The following is a 26,499-nucleotide window of genomic DNA, read 5'->3' as shown; positions in this document are numbered from 1 at the left end:
CTTCTGCCTTTCTCACTTACTAAGTAAGAAAATACTCAGTATTTCCTCCGATGTATTGTAGTGGTCTCTGTAAGTACAGATGCTCAACCTCCATAAAGTGAGATATGTATTTAATCCATCTACTCCAGTGAACATTAAACCTTAACCTATCCTAAGTTTAATCATCCCAGTCACTTCATTAGCCTAACGTTGTGCAAAATCCTTAGATGATTTTGTTGTTGTTAGACAACAAAGTGTCAGATGAATTCAGTGAAGATAGTACACAGTATAGTGACAGTTTTTTTTATGTGCTCACATGCCACTGCACAACATCATGATCAGAAGTACTACAATGAATACCACTGCCCCAGCGTGACATCGAACTTTGAAAACAACCCATTAAAAAATCATAAGTAAGCTCTCTCCCTCTCCCAACATGGCGGCCTCAGCAAAAAAGAAGAATAAGAAGGGGAAGACTATCTCCCTAACAGACTTTCTGGCTGAGGATGGGGGGACTGGTGGAGGAAGCACCTATGTCCCCAAACCAGTCAGCTGGGCTGATGAAACAGACGACCTGGAAGGAGATGTTTCAACTACTTGGCACAGTAATGATGATGATGTCTATAGAGCACTTCCAATTGACCGTTCGATCCTTCCCACTGCTCCACGGGCTGCTCGGGAACCCAATATCGACCGGAGCCGTCTTCCCAAATCACCACCCTACACTGCTTTTCTGGGGAACCTGCCCTATGATGTGACAGAAGACTCCATTAAGGAATTCTTTAGAGGATTAAATATCAGTGCAGTTCGTTTACCGCGTGAACCCAGCAATCCAGAGAGGTTGAAAGGTTTTGGTTATGCCGAGTTTGAGGACCTGGATTCCCTGCTCAGTGCCCTGAGTCTCAATGAAGAGTCTCTAGGTAACAGGAGAATTCGAGTGGATGTTGCTGATCAAGCACAGGATAAAGACAGGGATGATCGTTCTTTTGGCCGAGATAGAAATCGGGATTCTGACAAAACAGACACAGACTGGAGGGCCCGTCCTGCCACAGACAGTTTTGATGACTACCCTCCTAGAAGAGGTGATGATAGCTTTGGAGACAAGTATCGAGATCGTTACGATTCAGACCGGTACCGGGATCGGGATGGGTATCGGGATGGGTATCGTGACGGCCCACGCCGGGATATGGATCGCTATGGGGGCAGGGATCGCTATGATGACCGAGGCAGCAGAGACTATGACAGAGGCTATGACTCCAGGATAGGCAGTGGCAGAAGAGCATTTGGTAGTGGGTATCGTAGGGATGATGACTACAGAGGAGGTGGGGACCGATATGAAGACCGATATGACAGACGGGACGAACGGTCATGGAGCTCCAGAGATGACTACTCTCGGGATGATTATAGGCGTGATGACCGAGGTCCCCCCCAAAGACCCAAACTGAATCTAAAGCCTCGGAGTACTCCTAAGGAAGATGATTCCTCTGCTAGCACCTCCCAATCCAGTCGAGCGGCTTCTATCTTTGGAGGGGCAAAGCCTGTTGACACAGCTGCTAGAGAAAGAGAAGTAGAAGAACGGCTACAGAAGGAGCAGGAGAAATTGCAGCGTCAGCTGGATGAACCAAAACTAGAACGACGGCCCCGAGAGAGACACCCAAGCTGGCGAAGTGAAGAAACTCAGGAACGGGAACGGTCAAGGACAGGAAGTGAGTCATCACAGACTGGAACCTCAGCCACATCTGGCAGAAATGCACGAAGGAGAGAGAGTGAGAAGTCTCTAGAAAATGAAACACTCAATAAAGAGGAAGACTGTCACTCTCCAACTTCTAAGCCTCCCAAACCTGACCAGCCTCTAAAGGTAATGCCAGCCCCTCCACCAAAGGAGAATGCGTGGGTGAAGCGAAGTTTTAACCCTCCTGCTCGATCTCAGAGCTCAGACACAGAGCAACAATCCCCTACAAGTGGTGTGGGGAAGGTAGCTCCAGCTCAGACATCTGAGGAAGGACCAGCAAGGAAAGCAAATGACAATAAAGCAGATGGAATGAGTGTCTCCAAAGGCCAAACTGGGAGCTCCAGCCGTGGTCCCGGAGATGGAGGGAACAGAGACCCTTGGAGAGAGCCAGATAGGAAAGATGGCAAAAAGGATCAAGACTCCAGATCTGCACCTGAGCCAAAGAAACCTGAGGAAAATCCAGCCTCCAAGTTCAGTTCTGCAAGCAAATATGCTGCTCTGTCCGTGGATGGTGAAGATGAAAACGAGGGAGAAGAATACACCGAGTAGACCTCTACATCCTGTGCTTTTTCCTAGTCTCTCTCCACTCTGGAACATTCATTCAAGAACAAATCAAACCTCTATCCAGACAAGACAAAATAAAACTCACCATCTCCTAGAGACCTTTCTTAACTTTTTTTTAAAAAATGAAATGAAATTCTTTTGCATGCTGCTGCAGCCTTTAAAGTATTGAAGTAACCAGAGAATCACCAATATAGCCAGAGATAAAGACTACAGCTTTTTGATGGAAAAGTTGTGGTGCTTTCTGATGATACCATTGCAGCTGCCTGTGTGATTAGTGCCTAGGGGCTCCATTTAGCAGAAATGGTAATGCCAAGTGATAACAGTGTCTGGATCAGTTGGCAGTAGGGAAAATATAAGGAAGAGTGAGATTTCTACCTTCTAATTCTTATCCTATTGTGGCAAATATGAATTCTGTCAAGCATTATCTGAATAAATTTTCCATCCTTGGAAAGGTAGATTTATTCTCTCAAGTTGTTTTAGTCTCCAGGAGGCTGACAGCCCTTCCTCTTACTTCAATTCTGAGTTATTGGGGCCAGCCTAGGGGAAGTTCCTTTATTTTTTACCCCCCAGGGGGGTAGTTGGAAGTGAGTTTACAGGCCACTAGCAAATAGGACCGCTTGGGGACCAAAATAAATGGGGAGATCGTGGTTTGAAAAGAAGCTTTTGGGAGGTGGATTATTTTGTACCAGGTAATAGGGGAAGTGGTGTGCCCTCTGGTAAACACATGAATGGTTTTGTCCTGAACAGGAAGCACTTAGGGCTCAAGGGAAATCCCCTCTTTGGCCTGGTTTTGCCCTTTGTAAACATTGTCCTTTTCAAAAGTTCAAATATATTCACATTCTCTTGAAACCTTGAAGCTTTAAAAATTTAGACTCTTACCATCTCATGTTCTTCATATATTACCTCCAAAAGCAGTCTATAAGTCAAATACCTGTTCGGGGGGCATTTTCTGTCTCAGCCACTGGAAGCTGTGGCATGAGGAATCACTGCTTTTCTCAAGTACATCAGCTGTGATGTCTTTTGATTATTCCTTTCTTCTATCCATGCCTGCTCCTGCTGCTTTGGCCCCTTTTATAGATCAGACTACTCTTAGAATTGGTGGATTTGGGTGGTGAATGAGTGGATAAATAGGAGCAGTTGAATCCAAAGCTTTTCCTACAAGCTTGATGGGGGGAGGAGTTGAGTTTTCAGTTTCCCTCTCCATTGAACTATACCAATGCTTGGATTTATAATGTGGCCTGGACTAGTGTGTGGGTTTTTTGCTTTCTGGGGTTGGTTTTTCTTAGCTTCCCTTGAGAGAATAAATGATAATGGAAAGAAGTGTTTAACAAGGTCCTGGTTTCTCTTGTGACACGGTAGCTTAATTTGTTTTGCTTTGATGTGCATCTTTATAGGGGGTCAGCTTGGTAGATGGTATCCTTCCCCATTGTGGGCAGAATTGGTACCTGCACACAAATGACACCTTGGTCTCTTGTTTGCAAGGCCTGTTAGGTCCTGTCCAGCCCTGCAGGGTGTTGGTACACGTGTGCTGCAGCAGTGGGCATAGTAAACCACTTGTCCAGTGGACAAAAAACCTTAATTGGCAGGATTGGCTAGTAACTAGGAAGTGGGATTTTAGAGAGCCAAGGTTGAAAGGATTTTTTAAGAAAAAAAAAATAAAACCATTGGTTGTAGACAATGAAAAGGTAGTTTGCCCTCTTCATGTCTATTCTCCTTCCAAATAGTTTCATCCAAAAAAAAAAGCTGTTTTGTCCCACTCTCCTACCTTGTTCCCCTGTTAAAATAGAAACAGGGGTTGATTTATGTCCCGCTCCTGAATACGTGTAAAATTTGTACAAAAGTATCTTCTATGAAAATGATTTGTAATCTGTAGACTTACTACCTGGGAGGTGTCTTGAGATGTAAAATCCCATCCTTTGGGTTGTGGGTTTTTGTTTTCTCCAAATAAATCCAATCTTTCAAGTTCAAAAAAAAAAAAAAATCATAAGTAAGTCCCTCTTAAGTCAGTGGTTATCATTATCTCAGATAAAGCTCACTCACTCCTTGGCATGCTTTATAATACATATATAGAGAGAGCGATGTGTTGAATTAAATTGTCACAGTACAAGCCTAGCAGTGACTAAAGATGGCATCACTATTGTAGTCAAGCTGTTGGTTCTCAGAAAACATGGATTTTTATGGTGTTTTTCAAACATAACTTGTCATGCCAGTGTGCTAGATGACAAAAATATATAATTAGGCAATCCTGAAAGACTGCCCTGACTGTAGCATCATGGGTAAATAATTCCTAAAATGATGGTGCTTATACGTCTATGAGACACAAATGATGAATTATTCATTATAGGATGTAAATAAAGCTAAGACTGTCCCTCAGTTGTAGAACACTTGCCCAGCTTATGCAAGGGACCAACTTTGATACCAGCACTGACAAAAAAAAAAAGAAAAAACTCAATCATAATACTTAAGATGAAAATAAGGATGTGTTAAGAAAAGTAAAGTCTTGCAGGTGACAAAGTATTAAAGGTGATGTGTTTGTTGCTCTTTTGTGGGGAATCATTGTGTGAGTAAATGAGGATGTCATCACTGATCATTTCTGTCAATACCTCCTTAGCCCTGAATCAGCTGCTTCTCTGCCTAGTGGGATTGACTATCATGATTCTCTATAACGTATAAGCCTAGTGCATTCGTTTTCTCATTAAATGATTTGGCACATGTTATTTGTGATCTAAAGTTCAGGCATGACCTGAGACTTCTCATTGTGTTGAATCACAGGTGTCTGCAGTGTGTCCATTCACTATCATTAGAGAATTGTAAAATACCTTCTAAATACGGATATACTTTGTGGCATAGACTGAGAAATGCAAAACAGACCCCCTCAATCCCTGGCTGGAGTCCTCCAGGATCATGGTCACCTGCAGACTGCTATCCAAAAAAGTCACCAGATACTTATAATCATCCAAAATTGAACCAAGAGGACATCAGTCACCTGAATAGATCTATAACACAAAATGAAATTGAAGCAGCAATCAAGAGTCTCCCCAAAAGAAAAGTCCAGAACCTGATGGATTCTCTGTGAATTCTATCAGACCTTTAAAGAGGAAATGATTCCAACCCTCCTTAAACTGTTCCACAAAATAGAAAGGGAAGGAAAAGTGCCTAACACATTTTATGAAGCCAGTATTACACTTATCCCAAAAAACATGAGATTATGCCCTTTCAATTAAATTAGGACATTTCTCAAAATGATCAGCCTTGTCTGTCGCTCTGATTTTTGCATCAGTGTTCATTAAATTGATCTTGGTTAGAGTAGTTTGACTTCCTGAATTCCCATGGTGTTTGTTGTTATCTCTCCTTTTCAGGTTTGCCAGGGGTCTATTGATCTAAGTGTCCCCTAAAAAAATCAAGAGATGACTTGGTTGAGAACCGTGTCTCAAGCCTGTAATTCTAGCTACTTGGAAGGTGTGGATAGGGACAGTCATGGTTCAAGGGCCGGGCCGTGCCCCACCGGGCCCCTGAAGCCCTCGTTGTCCCACTGCCCTAAGGTATGGATGTGGACAGAACATCCTGCCTCAGCCACCCAAGGCTGGGATTACAGGTGCGCACCATCATGGCTGGCTGGCTTTGTGTTCCTACATATTTTTTTTTTTTGCTTAATGAAAGCAGTGTACCTATTTGTATATTTAATATAGGCTACATAGATCTATATGTGTTTGTAGATATTACCTAAATTTATTTATAATAGACTATTGAATAAGATTCTAGAATTGATTCGAGATACAACAGTATTTACTAAAAAGGGAAATGGATTAAACTCACCAATGAAAAACTACACTCCTAGATTGTTACAATTTAAAAGAACTGGTTTAGGACACCCATGCCTATCCTCAATTTATTAAGAGTCTATTCCAGGCCCTCTGTTAGGCATATTATGTGCAAAATCTTATGTAAGCCTGATAACAACCCTGTTATTAGGAACTCCATTTTAGAAAGACAAAGTGAAGAGTCAAGACCAGGCACCAGTGGCTCACACCTGTAATCCTAGCTACTCAGGAGGCAGAGATCAGGAGGATCATGGTTCGAAGCCAGCCCAGGCAAATAGTTCAGGAGACCCTACCTTGAAAAAAAATGCAAAAAAAAGGACTGGCAGAGTGGCACAAGTGGTAGAACACCTGCCTAGGAAGCATGAGGCCCTGAGTTCAAACCCCAGTATCACCAAAATAAATAAGTATTGTCTATGAGAAGATGTGTGTAGGTTCTATGCAAATACTATACCTTTTTGTATAAAAGACTTGAGCATATGCATATAGCATATATACTATATTTATATATTAATTCAGATGATCATCTCTCAGTATCCATGAGTGATTTGTTGCAGGACTTCTCACAAACACTAGGCTCTTGATGCCCATATCCCTTATACAGTGTTCACACAGAAACTGTGCACACCCTCCCACAGTCTTTGAATCATGTCTAGATGACTTAGGATGCCTAATCCAATATAAATGCTACGTGGACAGTCATCATACTGTATTGTTTAGGGAACTATGACAAGGAAACTGTTTACATGTTTACACAGATGCCAGTCTTTTCAGATGTTTTCAGTCTGCAGTTGGTTGAATGTGAGGATGTGGAACCCATGCATAAATGGTTCACTGTATTTGTTTATATTTATGTCTTCCCTCAAACTGTAAATGTAGACTGGGGATCTTGTCTAATTAGTTCAATTTTATATCTCTGATTATACCTGGAAAAATATCCGGGGCACACTAGGTGCTCAATGAATGTTTGTCAAGTGAATACAGCATGGCACACACTAGGCACTCAATAAAATGATTATTAAATGAATACGGTTTGTCATCCTTTGTCTTATTGATATTTAGTGCTAGAGACAGGTTGCCTTGTGCATTGTAAGATGTTGAACAACCTTTGACCTGCTCGATATGGTGCCACATCTATTCCTTTCTCAGTTGTAAAAACCAAAGAGGACTCCAGAAACTTCAAATGTACCCCAGGGAACCCAGTTACTCCTGGATAAGAACCACTCTATACACGAATGAGGCAAGTATATCTCAAACCATAGGAGTCCTCCCTCTTTTGGTGCCCTTAGTACTTGGTCCAAGTGATGTGTAATTGTACTTGTAAGCTTGCCTGGGTCATGGGATTCTCAATTATCTGACTAAACATTTCTAGGTGTGTTTGTGAGGGAGTTGCTGGAAAACACCAGCATCTGAATTAGTGCAGTGAGTACACAGCCCTCTCCAATATGAGTGGACATCTAACATGTTGAGTGACTTAGAATTTTTCAAAGGTAGGATTCATGCTCCCCCAGCCTGTCTGCACAAGCTGGGACTTTGACCTTCTCCCTGAAACCCCTGCTGCTCAGGCCAGATTGGAACCTACACCAGCAGGGGCCAGGCTTTTGGGCATTTGAACTACACCACTGATTTTTCTGGGTCTCCAGTGTGAAGATGGCATTGGGTGGAACTTTGCATCCTCCAAGATTGCATGAACCAATGCTTATAACAAACATATGCCTAATGTCCACCTGTCTTCTATTCGTATCTTACTGGTCCTGTGTCTCTGGAGAACCACAGCTAATACTATCCATATCGTGGTTGGAGCCCCAGTATTTCTCTGTGTCATTTCACTAAGCCTCGTGGGAATATCTCAAAGGCAAAGAAGAGCAAAGGATCCCTCTCTACATTCCCCAAATAAGCAATAGAGGCCACAATTATTAATTTTATATTAAAAATGTGGCATTTACTGAGTGCTTTCTGTGTCCCAGGCACTGTCAATTGCCCTATATAGTAGGTGCTATTTAATTCTGAGAACCATCCTAAAAGGTGTATACATTATAATTAAACCCATTTTCATGATGGAAAACTGAGGCTAGGCAGTAAGATGCAGTTTACAAAAGGTCATTTGCTTTGTCACTGTGCTCATTGCACAGTCCTATCCATAAGTTAGCCCTTCTCTATATCTTGAGTGTCACTTCCTGTGGAGCTGTGGCCATGATGACGAACCATGGGGAACATTCATGGATGCTGTAGCCATAGAGAGGAGTAGTCCTGGATTGTGGGAAGGAAGGTCTGAGCATGACCCTGAGCTGGAGAAGCACTTCTCCCAGTAGTGCCCCTTGCTGGACCACAGGGCTTCTGCTGATGTCCCAGGGCTCTGTCTCACTGAATACCAAAATGGACAAAGTAAAAGCTGTTGACTTCAACTAAGCATTTCCCCATCTGACACCTCTCATTCCAACCCCATCAGGTGGGGTTGGAGGTGTGGCTCAAGAGGTAGAATACCTGCTTAGGACGCACAAAGCCCTGGGCTAAAACCCCAGGATCAGGGACTGCCCCCCCATTACCAAAGTCATCAAGCAAATTTGACATGAAGGCATCCTAAGTACTATTTATTGAAAGTGTGTGTGTGTCAGACACCGCTGTGGAGATCATAAACACGGTTTCACTGCTACATTCTTACAGGGCAGGTTTAGAAGGGGGATGTGACCTGCCTAAGGACACACGGCAATAGTGAAGAAGCCCAAATTCCACACCTTTGCTTTAATGGCATTAACAAACTTGCTCAGGCTCCCAAGTGCACCCGGCGGCGCGGGTGTATAATGGTTCCAATTCTGTTGCATCCTTGAGTTCCCTGTAAATTCTGGTTTTCAGTCCCTTGTCAGATGTATAACTGGAAAAAATTTTCTCCTACTGTACAGTCTCTTCAGTCTAGTCACTGTTTCATTTGCTTTACAGAAACTTTTTTGGTTCATGTAGTCCAATTTGTCAACCATTTCTCTTAATTTCTGAGCTATTGAGTTCTATTCAGGAAGTCATTGCCTATGCCTTTAGGTTCAAATATTTTCCTTCTTTCCTATGGATGTTTCAAAATTTTAGGTCTCACATTAAGGCTTTTGATTCACTTTGAATTAATATTAGTACAGTATGAAAGACTGGGATCTAGTTTCAGTTTTCTATATGTGGATATCCAGTTTCACCAGCATCATTTTTAAGGGGCTCTCTTTTCTTCAGTGTATGCTTTTGTCCACTTTGTCAAAAATCAGGTGGGCACAGCTGCGTAAATTTATGTCTCATTTTTCTGTTCTGTTCCATTGGTCTTTGTGTCGATTGTGTCAGTATCATGTTGTATTTATTTTTATGGCTATGTCGTATAGTTTGAAGTCAATTACAGTGATACCTCCAAAATTTCTCTTTTTTGCTCATAACTGCTTTGGCTAGTCAAGGTTCTTTTTTTTTTTTTTTGCCTCCATATGAACTTTAGGATTGTTTGTTCTATCTCTATGAATAATGCCATTGCAATTTTGAGGATGATTTTATTGAACAAACAGATTGATTATGGTAGTGTAGCCATTTTCACAATATTGGTTCTATTGATCTGTGAGTATAGAAATCTTTCCATCTTGTTTTCCTTCATTTCTTTCATCGGTGATTTATAATGATCATTGTACAAGTTTGTCACTTCCTGTGTTCAATTCATTCCTCTATATTTTATTTTTATGGCTACTTGTAATGATATTATTCTCCTGATTTCTTTCTCATTCTGTTCTTTGCTGATGTATAAAAAACTGCTGATTTTTATATACTGATTTTGTAGCCTTCCACTCACTCATTTGTTCTGACATTAAATATGTATCATTTTAATTGGTTAATTCTACACAAATTGTTTCCAAGCCTGCCATATTATGTTCATTGTGCTCATTTATTCTTTTTAAGAGGATCATAAAGGAATGAAAATAATATCTTCTTTCAGAGTCACATTTACTTCAACAATTTATTATTAATCTACATCTTTCAAGTGTAGTAGACCCTTATCTCCACTAACAATGAACTCCAAAATGTTCTAACACTGCATTTCATTCTATCTTCCCATTTGTCTTTGACAATGTTGTCAAAAGTGAAAAATCTAAGAAATTTTAGGTTAGAAGGCAATTTTGTGTGTGTAGAAATTAGCATATGTGTAAGTATGCTTTTATCCATGTGTGCACAAACACAGAAAACAGAAAAGATATGCCTGATGCCAATTAGATTTTGTTAACCAAAAATTGAGTGCCTTCTAAAAGCCCTGAATCTTAAATAAATTGCTTCATCCTCTGAGTTTGTGTTCAACCGCATATACAGTATATTATATAGATTCAATACAAATTAATTAGAACTAGAAAATAAGTAGCCTCTTTCTTTGAACTGATGAAGAGCCTGAGTTTGGAATAATAGAGAGGTCAGTGGCATTGCTTTCATGATATAAGGTTAAATTTGCAGCATGTACTTTAATTCCAAAACACTGCTTGTGCTTTTGAGATAGATAGGTTGTCCTCATTGGCTGTGTTACTGCAAATAAGACACTTACCCTTTCTGTGCCCTGTCAGTTCCATTTAACCAGGAGTATATGATTAGCAGCTACTATACAGAGTTGTTATGAAGATTAAAGTAAAGAGCTTCATGTATTTTACTTTATGCTAAATCTTTAACATACTGTGTGGCACATAGGCAATTAGTAAGCCAATCCTGGTTGTCCACACCTGTAATACTAGCTACTCAGGATGCTAAAATCAGGAGAATTATTGTTTCAGACCAACCCAGGCAAAAAGTTTGCAATACCCCATCTCACTGGAAAAAAAACTGTGCCTGCTGGCATGCACCTGTCATTGCAGCAATGGCAGGAAGTATCAACAGGGAGATCACAGTCCAGGAAGGCTAGGGCAAAAAGTGAGACCCTATCTCCAAAGTAAGCACAGCAAAAAGGGCTGGTGGCATAGCTCAAGTGGTAGAGCACCTGCCTAACAAGTGAAGCCCACAGTTCAAACCCCAATACCACGTAGAAAAAAATTATAGATCATGCTGAATGGTGACAGTGGATATGATATTTTAACTGTGACAACAGGTGAAAGATTTCTGTAAGTGGAGTTAAAACTCTTATATTGAGTTTCCAAGTCAGAGTACTTAATGCAAGTGCTTCACACTTAAGTCATTTATTCCTTTGTTAAAATAATTTATTTTCTGATGATTGGATTTCAATATTGATATGTTCATTTTATACTAAATAACATCTAGTATGTATGCCTAATTCACTATGTTTTTTTAGTCTTTATATCATCAAGGTTGAGTTAAGACCATGACTGGAACATAGTAAGTGGCCAGTAAGAAGATAAGAGAGAAGGAAGAAGAAGGGAGAGAGAAAGGTAGAGAGGAAGGAAAAGAGGGAGAGAGAAAGGAAGAGCCAAATCTTTACCTATATTTCTTTAACTACTTTTAGATTTATAGAGTAAGAAATCCACCATCAATAGTCCTGCCTGTACTCCAAAGGTTTGGCAGATGCTAATAGCTCTTGTTTTACAGGATCTTAGACTGCTGAAGGTCTTGGGCCATCTTTTAACGCTTGCTGTAAGATTGCTGCATTTCTGCTGAAATGTTCTGCACCTGACAGACACAAAGCTAAAACACTTCATCCTTATCTCTCTCTCTTTAGCTGTCAGCCTTTAATCTGGCAAACTTCACTGAAATCTTATCAGTGGCATACCCTTTGAGGTTAGTTTCCCTGGCTTAAGTAGCTGGGCTTTTCTGCTCTCTCAGAACAAGAAAATCTCCCTTGGCCTAACTGCTGTGCTTAAGTCTAAGAATAAAACTCTTCCTTCCACACTTAAAAACATTGGAAACAAAAATCTTAAAAGAGATTAGTATGGAAGTAAGTGTGAATGAGGGTATGGATAGAATTAAATATAGACATGGAAACAGACACAATATTGTTACTAATCCTGTGTGGGTTTTTTTTTAAATATATACAATCAAGGACTAGTTTGCTTGTCAGAAAATTTAGATACAACTTTGTTCCCTGGTATGTCATTCCAGTATACCTTTATTATTTCACTGCTGTATCATAGAAATTACATTCATAGAAAATAAAAATGAAGGTCATAGGGAAAGAGGAGATGTCTCATTGTCACACAGAAACATGCAGCAGATGACATGCCACCCTCAGGATTCTCTTTTTGTCCATGCTGCACCTTGCCAAGTATAACAGCATGTATTCAGTTGGTCTCAGGACTCAGAAAACTTGGGAATAAAATATTTCTAGAGCAAGTCAGCATTTCAGAGGTTCCTAGTGTATCAAAATCACTCATGCCATTTTAAAAATATGTGCCTATTTTGGTCTTACCCTGGTGGTTCTGATTTAGTAAATAGGAGGTGAAGTTGAGCCACAATGTATTTTAATTCTTACATGGGGTATTATGCAATGTCAGAGTGTATAAATATTAGAGCAGCCACATTCTCTAGATTGTGTAGAGAAGGATACAGCCACATCAATTTATGTTTGTAAGAATTTTATTGAGCACTCAGCACCTAGCTGATGATGATCTGTGCAGAACTTTGCACTGAAAGGTGTAGTGAGGACAATTTAGGGAATAGTCCAGAAACATTTGACAGAATTCAACTACAGACTGAAATGTATATATTAGCTTATGCACCTCACAATAAACTTGGGCCCAAGGGAATTTATAATTACAAGTTTTAAAGCTAAACTTTTTTCAACTTTAGGATTCAATTAGAATTTTCTTTCTGTGCTATATATTTCTTTCTCTCTCAAGTGGGAACTTTTTCCCACTTGCCTTTCAAATCAGTCTTCAGCCAAATCCCTTAGATGGGTCAGCCTGTTCGTTTCTCACCAATGGCCTCTAGTTCCCTTCTGATGTCAAAGGCATCTGGAATTTCTCTCTAAAACTTGCTGAAGGAAGTGTTTTCTGGGACCAAATGGACTTATTTTGGAGTATATCTTTGCACCGATTTCTCAGAAATAAATTCTGAAGACCAAAGATAAAACCCTCAAAGCCAAATTTGTATGCAAGGATTGGAATCATTTAGTAGATTATTCTGACTTTGAAAGAACCAAGAAGAAACAAAGCAGGCATGTTAGTTGCAGCCAAATGAACTGTACCATAGGGAGTACTCCTTAATAATTCTGAATTGGTGCACTTCCAGTGTTTGCTCTATAATCGTAAGAGGAGGAAAAGGGCAACTCTCAAATATTTGGCACAAAATTTCAACCATCTAGTGAGGGAAGCAAAGGCAGTTTTCTTCATTAGAACACACATAAATTCAATTTTGTTTTATGCGACTCTGTGTTTTGGAGAAAATTTAAATCTGTAGTATACCAAAATTATATACATATATATATATATATATGTATGCATATATTAATATATATGTATATAATTTTCATATAGTTGTATATCAGCAAAAACCTTTTGTTTCCATACTTAAGTTCTTTGCACTATTTTTTGTTTCTTCTGCTGTTATCAAAATTAGGTATTCATTATTCATGAAAGAAACACAGGAAAATGAAAGTGAAATGAGAACAAATATACTAGAGTAATTTCACCATGCATATTTAAATAACCACAAAGCAATAGTTATTTTCAAACATACCTAAGAATGTTACATGAGGGAATGAGTTCCATTACCCATTCTTAACATTTGTATGTTATTACATGTTAAACATTCAAAAAATGCTTCCTTTCCATTGTTTCATCAGGTTTACTAAGTCATAAAGAAAGAAAAGTAAGAAAAGTGGCTCATTTTACAAAAAGCATATTATGCAGTCAAAATCTCCTGATTCTATGCTTTCTATCCTAAACACAACATTAAACTGCTGCAATATAATCAGAAAAACATGTTGCAAATGTGAGAGTGTTCATTTAAAACTACATACCTACAGTTTTCAAAGATGAAGCACACTTCCTATCAGTGGGATTGCCTGAGTTGGTTTAGGAAGTTATGGCTGCTGACTCTTCAAAGAAACTCAGATGCCTTATAGATGAAACAAAGTCCTTTCTATTTATCAGGATTATTAATGTTTTGTGAAAAGTCCCACTCCATGACTTTCTGATTTTTTTCTTCTACTTCAAAGCATTTCATGTGTTTTATTTTAACAATAAGTTGATTAAAGCAAACAAACATAAAAATTAAGTTACACCTTGCTTTATTTCAATTATTTATGTCATTTCATTTCAAAATGATGAGTTTTTGGCTATTTCCACTTGGTATAATGACTGGGCAATTTTTTTCTTTATTGTTTTGATGGGAGAGGGTACATTGTGGCATTTACATGTTCTTACTACATATCAAAGGCAATTTTTTGTTACAATTTATTATTATGGAACATATTGCTTTTCCAATTATGTACTATTATCCTAATCAAACACAATATTTACCAAAATAACTGTATGATAGAGTTAATTCAACAAGCTTGTGTGCTCAAACCCTTCATATTCCAAAGAAAGAACTGTACCTATACTGTCTCCTGGGAAAAAACTCTGAGTCTTGAGATATTTTGATTCCAAATTATATCTTTGGTACCTGAGACCTTGAGCTATGCCAAGTAGTTCAATGTTATGATGCATTTTATCCTGCATATTTTTTTTCTATGCCTATGTCTGTGGCCATTATGTATCAGCTTGACCATTGCAGGAAGAAACCTATCAATTAAGGTCAGTTACAAGTGCTCCACACTTTTGTGAGTGAACCACAATAAAAACCATGGGCATCACAGCATAAGTGATTGGCAGGTTGGCAACACTGCAGATAGGTTGTCTCAATCTTTTCTAAGAAAACATTATAAATATTGTTCACATAACTCTGAGGGGAGGCCACACAGAAAACATGTGCCTTGTTTCTCCTAGACTTTGTCCTATATGTCTTTCTCTTTTAGCCTCCAACTGTTAATTGTAATGAATGCTAACAAAGAATAAAACAACCTCTCTGAATTTTTCTTGTGAATTATCCAGAATGAGTGTAGTCTTGAGGTCCCAAATGCAACATCTAAATTCAACAAAATATTTTGAACATTATTTAACTTTTTAAAAACTATCCTTGTTTTCATCATATTTCTTGTGGAAAAATATCACTAATCTACTGAAATTTCCTACCTTGAAAATGATATATCAATAATGATTAGATGTTAATTTCAATAAGTCTCTCTTTATTAATTTACATATTTAAATCAATAAAATAGAAAATCTACTTAGTGAATTTTATTTAGAGAATTTTATTTCTTTTTTAACTTTTTTCTTTATACTTTTTTCCTTTATTCTTATTATAACGATATTTAGTAGACAACAGGATCCTGAACTGACATGACTCTAGTGTTAACAGATAGCATCTGCTAGCAATTTATATAATGGATAAATGAAAGAATGCCACACTTGTATGTTCTATTATTCAGTATGATTCAGTTTCTAAAGTTGCAGCCTTAACTAGAAAAATGACTGGCTTTGTGTCACATAGGTAAGTTGAGGCCAGGTCAAGAATGGAATCTTATGATTGTGTGGAGTTGTTTTTACTACAATAAACTATTGCTCCATAGTTACAGTTACAACGCAGGCTAAAACAAAGCATAATCACATGAAGGATGCATCACATTAGATGATTTAGCAACCAGGAAAAGAACTCTGACTCAAACCATATGAAATAAGAGTCCATAGGTGATCTCATATAGTAGGTCCAGCTGTTGAGAAAGAATCTTGGAAGCTCAGTTAGGAGGTCATCAGTTGACCTAAAGTCAAGCTTCTTCTATCTGAGTTTTTTTTCTTCCTTATGCGTCTCCAATTGTTAGGCTGCCAGAGCCCACCCTCCTCCTCTTGGGGTCTCACAATAGAGACTACATAGAGAAAATCCAAATGTGAGAAGGTCTAGGAGTCACACTACTTCCATCTCTGCTTCCTATCTTAGACAGCAGCATATATACCCATTCCTAAAGGATCCCAAGAGTGGGATGAGATTATCAATAAATATCACAGCTGGTATGAATTGAAAGGAAGTTGAAGAACAATTACATATTCCTGAACAGTGGCTCAATAACCGTGGGCCATCCATGTTTCTCATCATGTGTATTCAAATATTAGTGATAATTATCCCATTAGGTATCAACCTTCCTTATGGGGAAGAAACTGTGCTGCAAATTATTCTCTCATTGCAAAAACAGTATCAGAGAATTGACAGTCAAAATATGTCCATTACAAAAAGATTGCTTTCTAACTTTGACTCTTGCAATCTTTTTGTAAAGCTCAGATCTGTTGCTACAGATTAAGCTCTAAGCCTGCCCTAGCATTATAGCATTAACTTGCATTCTATGTTGCTTATGTTCTGAAGTCAGTCTGTGAGTCCATCTTGAGTAGATGTTTCTTGTCAGGCTTTCTGAAAAATGAGGAGCTGGAGGGGATCCCATCGATTTGCCAACTGTGTCACAGTCCATTTAAGGCAGAAAAGCACATGCTCTTGGCAAGGGCAATGACAAATGGATATGTACAGAATAAGGAGCATGAAGGCACATACAGCATGATATGGAAATCAAAGTAAAATCTAAGATAGCAAATGACAATACAATATGAATGTGAATACAACATGCAACGCAAGTGAAAACAGGTGACTGCAAGACACCGAACATCGCAGAAGAATTTATGCAATTTTATACAAATTTAGTATCATTGTTAATTGAAAACCCAAAAAATGAACTATTTGTTATATAATATCTAGACCAAACTGCATAATGGTGAATAGAATATTCTGAATTAAAATTATATTTCTTGAGTTTCTGTTTTTTAACCTAAGAGATATGCATATGTGTTTACAATATGAACATATGATATAGACAAAAGTTCACTATGTTTGTATATTATATTATTCCTCATACAATTATATTAATAAAACCAACAGATACTAAAGAGATGCACAATTTGCAGTTAGAAATTTGCTCACATGCAAGAAGTAGATAGTTATGAATGTACTGTTCACAGCTCTGTGCAGCATACCCTGGATTGTTATGGCAGGAGAAACCCCCAAGGAACAATGGAAAAGAGAAAACTTTTCATATTCCTTTAATCACAATGAAGTTCTAGTAATGCTAGTTACTCTATAAGTAGTTTGAACATTTATGCTTTTCACTTTTAATCAAAGAAAGTGTGACTTCTCATATTTAATTTCAATGCACAGTATTCTACAATATGTTTTCAGTAACTATCCGATTCAGTTCTATATAACTTAAAAAGCTTCAATTATCTGAAATAAAGTCAATTACAATGGACACTTACAAAGTGACAATAAAGAATATCTAATTGTCTTTGTTCTCAATCTTGTCTTTTAGAAATCCACAATACATATGACTCATAGGTTTCTTTTATATCCATTAACTTTCCAGGTTGTTTATGTGTAATAAAGTAATTTTTTGGTAATTAAAGTTTTATGTTTTACAAGATAAAGTACGTGGTGATCTGAAAGTTGAGTTTGAACTACTTAAGAATTAGTGGAAAGGGTATTTTCATATTTCATTACAGTCTTTGAGAAGAATTTTATATAAATGATGGTGTTTCAAATATCTCACAGAAATGTGACAGTAAGAAATGACATTGGAGCAAGGACACATTTACAGCTATTATAGTCAGTCTCAGGGTTCTTTATTATCCCTGAGTCTCCCCATGTAGTCTATATTGCACCCATTCTGCCTCTGTTCATGTCCCTGCTACTATGCTAGCACTCTCAGTAAATGTACTGTCAATGTAAGGAATTTAGGTATGTCTAGATTTCTGCAGCCATGAACCAGTATGTGAAACTGGGGCCTCTGAGGAGAAGAGACAGCCCAGAGCCATCAACAAGAGACAAGGGAGACACACCGCTGCTTAGACAAAATTTTACTTCCATTTTACTTTACTTTTTCATCTAGCTTCTATCGTTTAACTTATCATTGGAAGCAAATGATAAGTGAATATGTAGGTATAGTTGTAAATAAACTTATAGGATAAAAGAAATTTAGTTAGTGCTTCATTATGCACTTTACAAAATTATTATATGGGTTAAGAAATTAAGATCATATTCCATACAAGCTGTCATTAAGACATTGGAAATTACCATCTATTGTAATGGTATTTTTCAATATATTTATAATTGTAGTTCAGGATAGGCTACTAATGCATACTGGCTAGGAACAAACAACTGAACTAGAATTAAATTTCACCATAGATGTTAGGTAATTATGTAGATAAATGATAATCTGTTTTTATTGTTTTTTTAAATTTCTTTTATTCATATGTGCCTACAATGTTTGGATCATTTCTCCCTCCTTCCCCCTACCCCTTCCTTCTCCCCTACTACCCCCTCACTACCAGGCATAAACTGTGTTGCCCTTATCTCTAATTTTGTTGAAGAGAGAATATAAGCAATAATAGGAAGGACAAAGGGTTTTTGCTAGTTGAGATAAGGATAGCTATACAGAGAGTTTACTAGCATTGCTTTCCTGTACATATGTGTTAAATTCTAAATTAATTCTTCTCGAACTAACCTTTTCTCTAGCTCCTGGTCACCTTCTCCTATTGGCCTCTGTCTCTTTAAAGTTTCTGCATTAGTTCCTTTGCATTGAGGACATCAAATGCTATCTTGTTTTTTGGGGGTTCTTGCCTATCCTCATACCTCCCTTGTGTGCTCTCACCTCATCATGTGATCAAAGTCCAATCTCCTTGTTGTGTTTGCCCTTGATCTAAAGTCTACATAAGAGGGAGAACGTATGATTTTTGGTCTTCCAGGCCTGGCTAACCTTGCTCAGGATGATGTTGTCCAGTTCCATCCATTTACCTGCAAATGATAAGTTTTCATTCTTCTTTGTGGCTGAGTAGTATTCCATTGTGTATAAATACCACATTTTCTTTATCCATTCATCAATAGTGGGACATCTTGGCTGTTCCCATAACTTGGCTATTGTGAATAGTGCTGCAAGTGCCTTTGGAGTAACCTGTGTCACTTTCTTTTGGATATATCCCCAAGAATGGTAGATAATCTATATTTAAATGCAGATGACAATAAAAGGTAACTGAATTAATGACGGGTCTGAAAGAGACTGTTATTTAAAAAACAAAACATGCTTTTATTATCACTAAATGTGCTTGCTAATGTTGCCTATTCTCAATTAAGAAAATAACAAATGAACTATGTGCCAGAAGGAACCTGGCTAATTTAATTGGATATCACAGGAAAATTGGATATTACAAAATGATTGCTAAAATATTTAAAACAAACAAAAATAACAGTTTCTCATATATTTAATTTGTTAACTAGGGAGCTATGTGATGACTAGTAATGATTTTATTAGAAAATATATTTTAAATATACTGTCTTGCTCTTGTTCTTGGTTTTTACCATAAAATCCAGTTACCAGATTTGTGTTAGTCTTTGATTTACTACACACTATAGTAAGTTGTTATTGAAATGAGTTCTTATGCATATTATTTTCACCAATTGCTCATTTAATAAAGGAACATATATATTTGAAAGGAGCTAAGATAAGGGAGAAGAAAATAAATTTAACGTTCATGTTTTTTTCCTGTTCTTGCCTCTTAGCCACATTCAATTCACAGTGTCATTTCACGCTTATCTTCCTGAGTCTCAATAAAAATGAGGCATGTTTAACCATAAAAAAATCTGTATTCAGATATTCAATCTCTCTTATTTTTCCTCCTTTCCTTACTTCTATTTTTTCTCCATAAATTTGCATTATTTCAGCAGGAAGCCATGCACATGAGCATGTGTGTGTGTGTGTCTGAGTGTGTGTGTATATGTGAAAAAGATGGGCTAAAACGACAATTTTCAATACAATGTAAACAAAGCTCTTTAATGCCTACAAATTACTATTTAAAACTTCTATTATCTAAGGAGTTTTAAGATGGTGGCATTATAATCAGACCCAAACATCACTAGGATCTCTGGGGTGGGACTTGGAATATCTGGAAAGCAACTCTTGTCTGATGTGAATGACAGTGGGAAGGGAAAAAATTATAGTATCACACAGAAAGAACCATATTTTAAAAACCAAGGTGAGTGGTTTGAGAAGTGGAATAGAAGGAAAGAAATTCTGCTCCAGTGGGTCAAGTGCCCATGATGTAATGGAATATGCACAGCTGCAGAAGGTGAGCACTAAGGTGAAAAAGGAAGAAGGAACCAATGAAAGCTTCAGAAAGCAGACACTGTGCCTGCAGTTGTGGAAAGACAGGCTCTTATTCAAAACAAAATAAGGAAAATTCAAAGAATATTGGAGAGCAGAGCAAGGAAAATAATTCAGTGAGTAGCCTGGACAGTAGCTGAGTGGCCAGAGCAAGCAACCACATACAAAAGAATGAGAGACCAAGAAAACACAATTAAAAGTGGACTCAGTAATAAGCAGATCTGCAGTGTAAGAATCTGCATATTGCAGAAACACCAGAAAATTCTCTCTTCTTTCCAGCACAGCACACTACAGGGGACACATTGTGTAAAAACCTTGAGCTAGCAGCATCAGGGGGCAGGAATTCTCCTATCATCTGGTCTCTAGGAACTCAAAGAAAAGATTCAGTGGGAGACAGTTCAATGAGTGTTGGCAGGGAGAGCCTATTTAGCTAGAGCGGAAAGCCTGCATCAAAAACATGCAGAACTTCATATGGCTGAATGGCTGGTCAAAAGGAAGTGGGGAAGTCATTTTAAATCTGGGCAGAGCACTGGGAGGCACAGCATTGAAGACAGACCAGCAGAGTGTTCCATAGCTTTGGGACATCTCTGGCCCTCCCTTTGAAACACACACTGTGGTGCTGGGTAAACACAAAGAAAAATAGATAACACCTAAACAGCAAGCCCACTGCCCTCACCAGCAAGAGAAAACCTAGTAGGCAATGATGCATGATCACACGATGGCCCACAAGACGGGCTCCCTTCTAGGAATGGAAACTTAGGCTCTTTTCTCTTTATTTAAATATTTCTTTCCACTCCCCCACTTCTTCTATTGCTTGTTTTTCTGTAGAGACTTTTAAAACCAGAGTGATAGTTTAAATATTCACATAAAAATCTTATTTTTTTTATAGTTTATTTTTCTCTCTTTCTTACTTTCAGACTTCCCTTGCATGACTTTTCCATTCAATATATGATTTCTTTGACCTGTATGTCATTCTGTGTTTTTCTTCTTTCCTTTTTCTTTCACATTTTTGTATTGTATTGATTTGTTCTTCTTTCAAGAGAGAGTATCTTCACATGGCCCAGTTAACGTGAGGTTCTGTGGTCTCCCTGCCATAACTATTTAAGTGCTAGGATTAGAATTGGAGTCATAACACTCAACTTCAAATATTTAAGCCTCAATAATATGTTATTCCTGCCTTCTTTCTTTTCTGATTTCTATTAGATTGGTTTTCTCTCTCTTACCTATTCTTCTTTCTATATTCCCCTCTTACAATTCTTTTTTTATCATAATTTTTGTTTTGTTGCTTGCTTGCTCAATATTATTATTATTATGATCTTCTCTTTCTCACTTTACTATTAGCTAGATCTTCTTTATTCTCTTCATCTTTCTAGGTCCCCATTGTATTTCTCCATTTTGTCCTTCCATTTTTGTTTCTCTGCATTTCCTATACTGAATTTCTTATTCCTCTTATTCTCTATCCATTCCCACCCTTAGTAACTAGTATCATCTTATCTCCCATGTTATTAGCATTGTTTCTTCATTTGTATAAGGTTATTGGAGTTGAAATGTTAAGTGTATTTAATAAAGTTACATTTCAATTCCATATTGGGTGTGTCTATCATTCAAAGTTGCTTCTGCAGCAGTATTCCCATCTCTGAGTGGTGCTATGATGGGTAATCTCTGGTGGCTTGAGCTTATTGGAAAATACCTATTGCTGAGCTGTGTCTCAATTGCAGTGGTGAAAAACTAAACCTTGACCCTGGCACAGCACAGTCCTGCCTTATTGTAAATATTTTAACCAAAGAGTATAGAAGATTCAAACCTGGAATCAACAGTTTGGCCACAGATGTGCAATTCTCAGTGCTCAAATACTGGAAATATGGAAAAAAAAGGCAACAGGACTCATCCAAAATTCAACAATTCCAAACCAATAGATTCTAATAATACTAAACTAGATGAAATCCCAGACCAATAATTCAAAGGAATTATTACAAGAATGGCCAACAAAATTAAGGAAGACACAAATAAATATCTAAATGGATTCAAAGGTAATACATATAAACTGTTGAATGAAATAAGGAAGATAAGGATATCAAAGAAGAATTCAATAAAAAGATTTAACTCAAATTAAGATCTTGGAAATTAAAAACTCAGTAAGTCATAGAAACTGGGTTACAAGCCTCATCAATAGAGTACATAAAGCAGAAGACAGAATATCAAGACCTGAAGACAAGGTAAATAGGTTAGAGCATTCAGACAATAATTAAGACAAAAATAAGAAAGTATGAGCAGCATATACAAAAATCTGTGGCACCATTAAATACGAAACCTGTGAGGATAGAAGAAGTCAAGGAGGTGCAATCCAAAAGTATAATAAAAACATACTCAACCAAATAATAGAAGAATATTTCCCAAATCTTGGAGAAGAAATACAAATATGAAAGGAAAAAAGCAATTTATGTTTGTTTTCTGATGTTATAAAAAGACCCAAAAGTCTCTTTGATCTAATATAAACTTTCAATAAAACAAGAGAATACACAATCAAAATGAAATATAAGCAGCTTCTCTACATACCAACAAAGAACTTGCTACAAAATAAGTTCAAAAACCAATCACAGAAGTTCAGAAAATCTAAAAAAAGAAAGCCTAGGCATAAGCTTAATGTATGGTCTGGGAACCGTGATTCATGCTTGTAATCTCATCTCTTTGGGAGGTAGAGATTGGGTGAAATGCAATAGTTAGTGAGACTTCATCTCAATCCATAAGCCAGACATTGTGGCAGTCATGATGGCTTACTCCTTTGGTTATAGCTAGTACAAGACCATAGTTTGGTGGTCCAGACCAGCCCTGGGCAAAAGGGGAAAAATGAAAAACACAGAAAGGTCCAGGGGAATGACTCAAATAGTACAGCACCTGTCTAACATGTGCATGGCCCTGAATTAAAATCCAATTCCACAAAAAAAAAGTTACAGACCTTGTTATGAAGCTATAAAACCCTGAAGAAAGAAATTATAGAAGACATAGAAGATGGACAACCCTCTCCTGTTCATGAGTAGGCAGAATAAATGTTGAGAAAGTGATCATTATACAAAAAGCCTTACAAAATTTCAGTGTTATCCTACCAAAAGCAATGTAATTTTCCACAGAAATAGAAAAGAAACTATTCTAAAATTCATATACAACCACAAACGACCTAGATAACAAAAGAAATCCTGAGAAAAAGAACAATGCCAGAGGTTTCACCTGACTTCAAAATATAGCATAAATCCATAGTAACAAAACAGCATGATATTTAACTAACTAAATAAATAAAACAGATACCTAGACTAACTGAATAGACTAACTGAATTTCTTGGTCCTCTAGGACCAAGAAATAAACCCACACAGCTATAGCCATCTCATTTCCACAAAGATGCTTAAAGACATGTGTTGCAGAATAGACAGCATCTTCATCAAATGGTACTAGGAAAACTGAATATTCATTCATGGAAGACTGAAAATAGATCTCTAGCTCTCACCCTGTAAAACAATCAATTTAAACTGAATCAAAGACTTTAAAGTAAACTTGAAATTTTGAAACTACTAGAGGAAAACACGTGACTATAAAAGAATAGCCAGTGAATCTCTAAATAGAACTGATTGCTGAAGCAACAAGAACAAACAATTGAAGAATGGGATTCTATCAAATTACAAATCTTTTGCACAATAAAAGAAACAATCAACAGAGTGAAAAGACACCTAGAGAATGGGAGAAAATCTTTGTGAGATATCTATTCAGCAAGAGATTACTATCTTGAATATCTAAAGAACTAAAACAATTAAAAGCCAAAATCACAAATAACACAATTGATAAATGAACGATAGAATTGAATAGATATTTATCAAAGGAGGAAGTCCAAATGGCCAATAAATACTTGAAAAAAATGTTCAAAATCCTTAGCCAACATGGAAATGCAAATTAAAACAGCATGGAGATTCGACCTCACCCTAGTCTTAATGGCTATTTTCACAAAAAGAAAAGCAGCAAGTTCTGCTGAGAATGCAGGGAAAGAGGAAGTCTTACCACTGCTGGTGGGAATGAAAGCTGGTCCAACCAACATGGAAACCTGTATGGAGGTTTCTCAAAATACAAAAAATAGAACTTGCATGTGATCTAGCTACACTGCTTCTGGGTATATACCTAAAAGAATCAAAATCAGCTGCCTGAGAGTTGCATGTATGACATGTTTGTCATGGCACTATTCACAGCAGTGCTACAGAACCAGACTAGGTAACCACAATAGATGAATGGGTAAAGAAAAATTACAGAGAGATTACAGGAACTGTATTGAATTGAGGATCCTGTTAACAGAAATAAGCTAGGCACACTAAGTCAAATATCCTGTTTTCTCTTACTTGCAGAATTAAAAAAAAAAAAGAACAACCAACTTCATTGAAATAAAACAGAGGCTATTTAGGAAGTGAAAGAGGAATTGAAAAGTGGTTGGGTGGAGTGGAGATAAGAAAGAGTAAGAACGGATGAAGATGATCAAATTATAGTATATGCATGTATGGTGACATCACAAGAAAACCTCATTTTGTATAATTAATATACATACTAATAAGAATTCCACTATTTAAAATAAAATTTTTAAGTGATTAACTTTGATTACAGAGCATAGAAGTCACATCTCATCAATTTCTTCATTATGATTGTAACAAAAACAAATGTATTTGTCAGAAATGGGAAGATTTAGTGGAAATAAATGGCATTTACTCTGATGTTTAAGGCAAGCTATGGTCAGTCAGCAATCACGCTTGTATCTTGAGCCTTTCTAGGTGAGAAGACTTTACACCACTTGTAGCAGAGGCTGAGTTAACTTACCATCATACCGAAAACACCGCAGGCAGGGGTGGGACTGTACTCACAGCATGAATCTGCAAAGCCTTTTCCACCTTGTCACTGGAACCCTAGAGGAACTAATTTCAGACGTATTTATTCTTAATGTGCAATTCCACTCTTACTAAACTTATTAGCCGGCCTCCGGACTTCTCTGAGGCCAGCAGCCGCCTGACCAGGGTCCTGGGGCCACAGGCTCAGCCGACGACCATGGGCTCAGTGTCTAACCAGCAGTTTGCAGGTTGCTGGGCCAAGGCGGCAGAGAAGGCGCCCGAGGAGGCGCCGGTGGACGTGGCACGGGCTGCAGAAGAGCCGCAGCTGCTGCCCGGTGCCGGCATCTGTAAGTGGTTCAATGTGGGCATGGGGTTCGGCTTCTTGTCCGTGACCGCCCGCGCTGGGGTCGCGCTCTGCCCTCCCGTAGACGTCTTTGAGTACCAGAGTAAGCTGCACATGGAGGGCTTCCGGAGCCTGAATGAGGGTTACGCAGTGGAGTTCACCTTGAAGAAGTCTGCCAAAAGCCTGGAGTCCATCCGTGTCACTGGCCCTGGTGGGGCTTTTAGTTTTGTTGATTTCTTCTTGATTTGTCATGCATAATTTCATTGGTGTCTTTGCCAATTATAGTTTTCCTGCTTTTTTTTTTTTTGGTGGGAGTGACTTTTGAACTTGGCTTTATGCTTCCAAGGCAGGTGCTCTACCTCTTGAGACACACCTCCAGTCCATTTTTCTCTGGTTATTTTGAGATGCAGTCTCTCGAACTGTTTGCACTGGGTGGCCTTGAACCTCGATCCTCCAGATCTCAAGCTCCCAAGTGGCTAGGATAGATTACAGGTGTAATCCACCAGCACCCTGCCTGTTTTCCTGTTTTTAATTTGGCTTTATCTTGCTCTTCTTTCTCAGTTTTTCTAAAGTAAAAGATCCATTTCTGTATTTAGAGCCCTCTGTATTTAGAGTTCTCTGTACTTACTCATTGCAGTGTCAGATGACTTCAGTTGATTCTGACTAATTTTCTGTCTCAACTGTCAATTCCTGGTGGTGGTCTGTTGCAGTCTCCAAGTATAATTGTGGATCTGTAATTTTGTTTTTGGTTCTGTATCTTTATTGTCTCCTGTAATTTGATGTTCTCTTTAGGGGAAGACAACATAATGTCTTAATGGATCCCTTTATCATTTGATCCCTGCATTCCTTTGTGATTTTCCTAACACTACTACTGCCTGTTTAGTGTGAAATTAATATAGTTATCTCAGCTTTCTTTTTGTGATAGAAATGTATCTCTCTTCATAGCGTTGCATTTAATCTGTCTTTGTCATTTTTATCTTTTTAAATATTTATATATTTTTTAACTGGTGCGTATAAATTAAATGCATCTATA

The 26,499-nt window shown here is 37.8% G+C and overlaps 1 protein-coding gene across 1 annotated transcript; it reads left to right on the top strand.

Moving 5' to 3' along the window:
* The first annotated feature begins 403 nt into the window (after nt 1-403).
* On the top strand, nt 404-4,098 carry LOC141416666 (eukaryotic translation initiation factor 4B). The gene has a single exon (XM_074053810.1). The coding sequence runs from the start codon at nt 416-418 to the stop codon at nt 2,258-2,260; it is 1,845 nt and encodes a 614-aa protein (XP_073909911.1). The 5' UTR covers nt 404-415; the 3' UTR covers nt 2,261-4,098.
* The last annotated feature ends 22,401 nt before the right edge of the window (nt 4,099-26,499 follow it).

The sequence above is a fragment of the Castor canadensis genome, chromosome 14, assembly GCF_047511655.1.
Source record: "Castor canadensis chromosome 14, mCasCan1.hap1v2, whole genome shotgun sequence".
NCBI classification, from domain to species: domain Eukaryota; kingdom Metazoa; phylum Chordata; class Mammalia; order Rodentia; family Castoridae; genus Castor; species Castor canadensis.
This window is presented reverse-complemented; position numbering and strand designations above follow the sequence as displayed.

What these genes read in the sequence shown, in the direction of transcription:
- LOC141416666 (XM_074053810.1), top strand. Translation starts at nt 416, where the DNA reads ATGGCGGCCTCAGCAAAAAAGAAGAATAAGAAGGGGAAGACTATCTCC.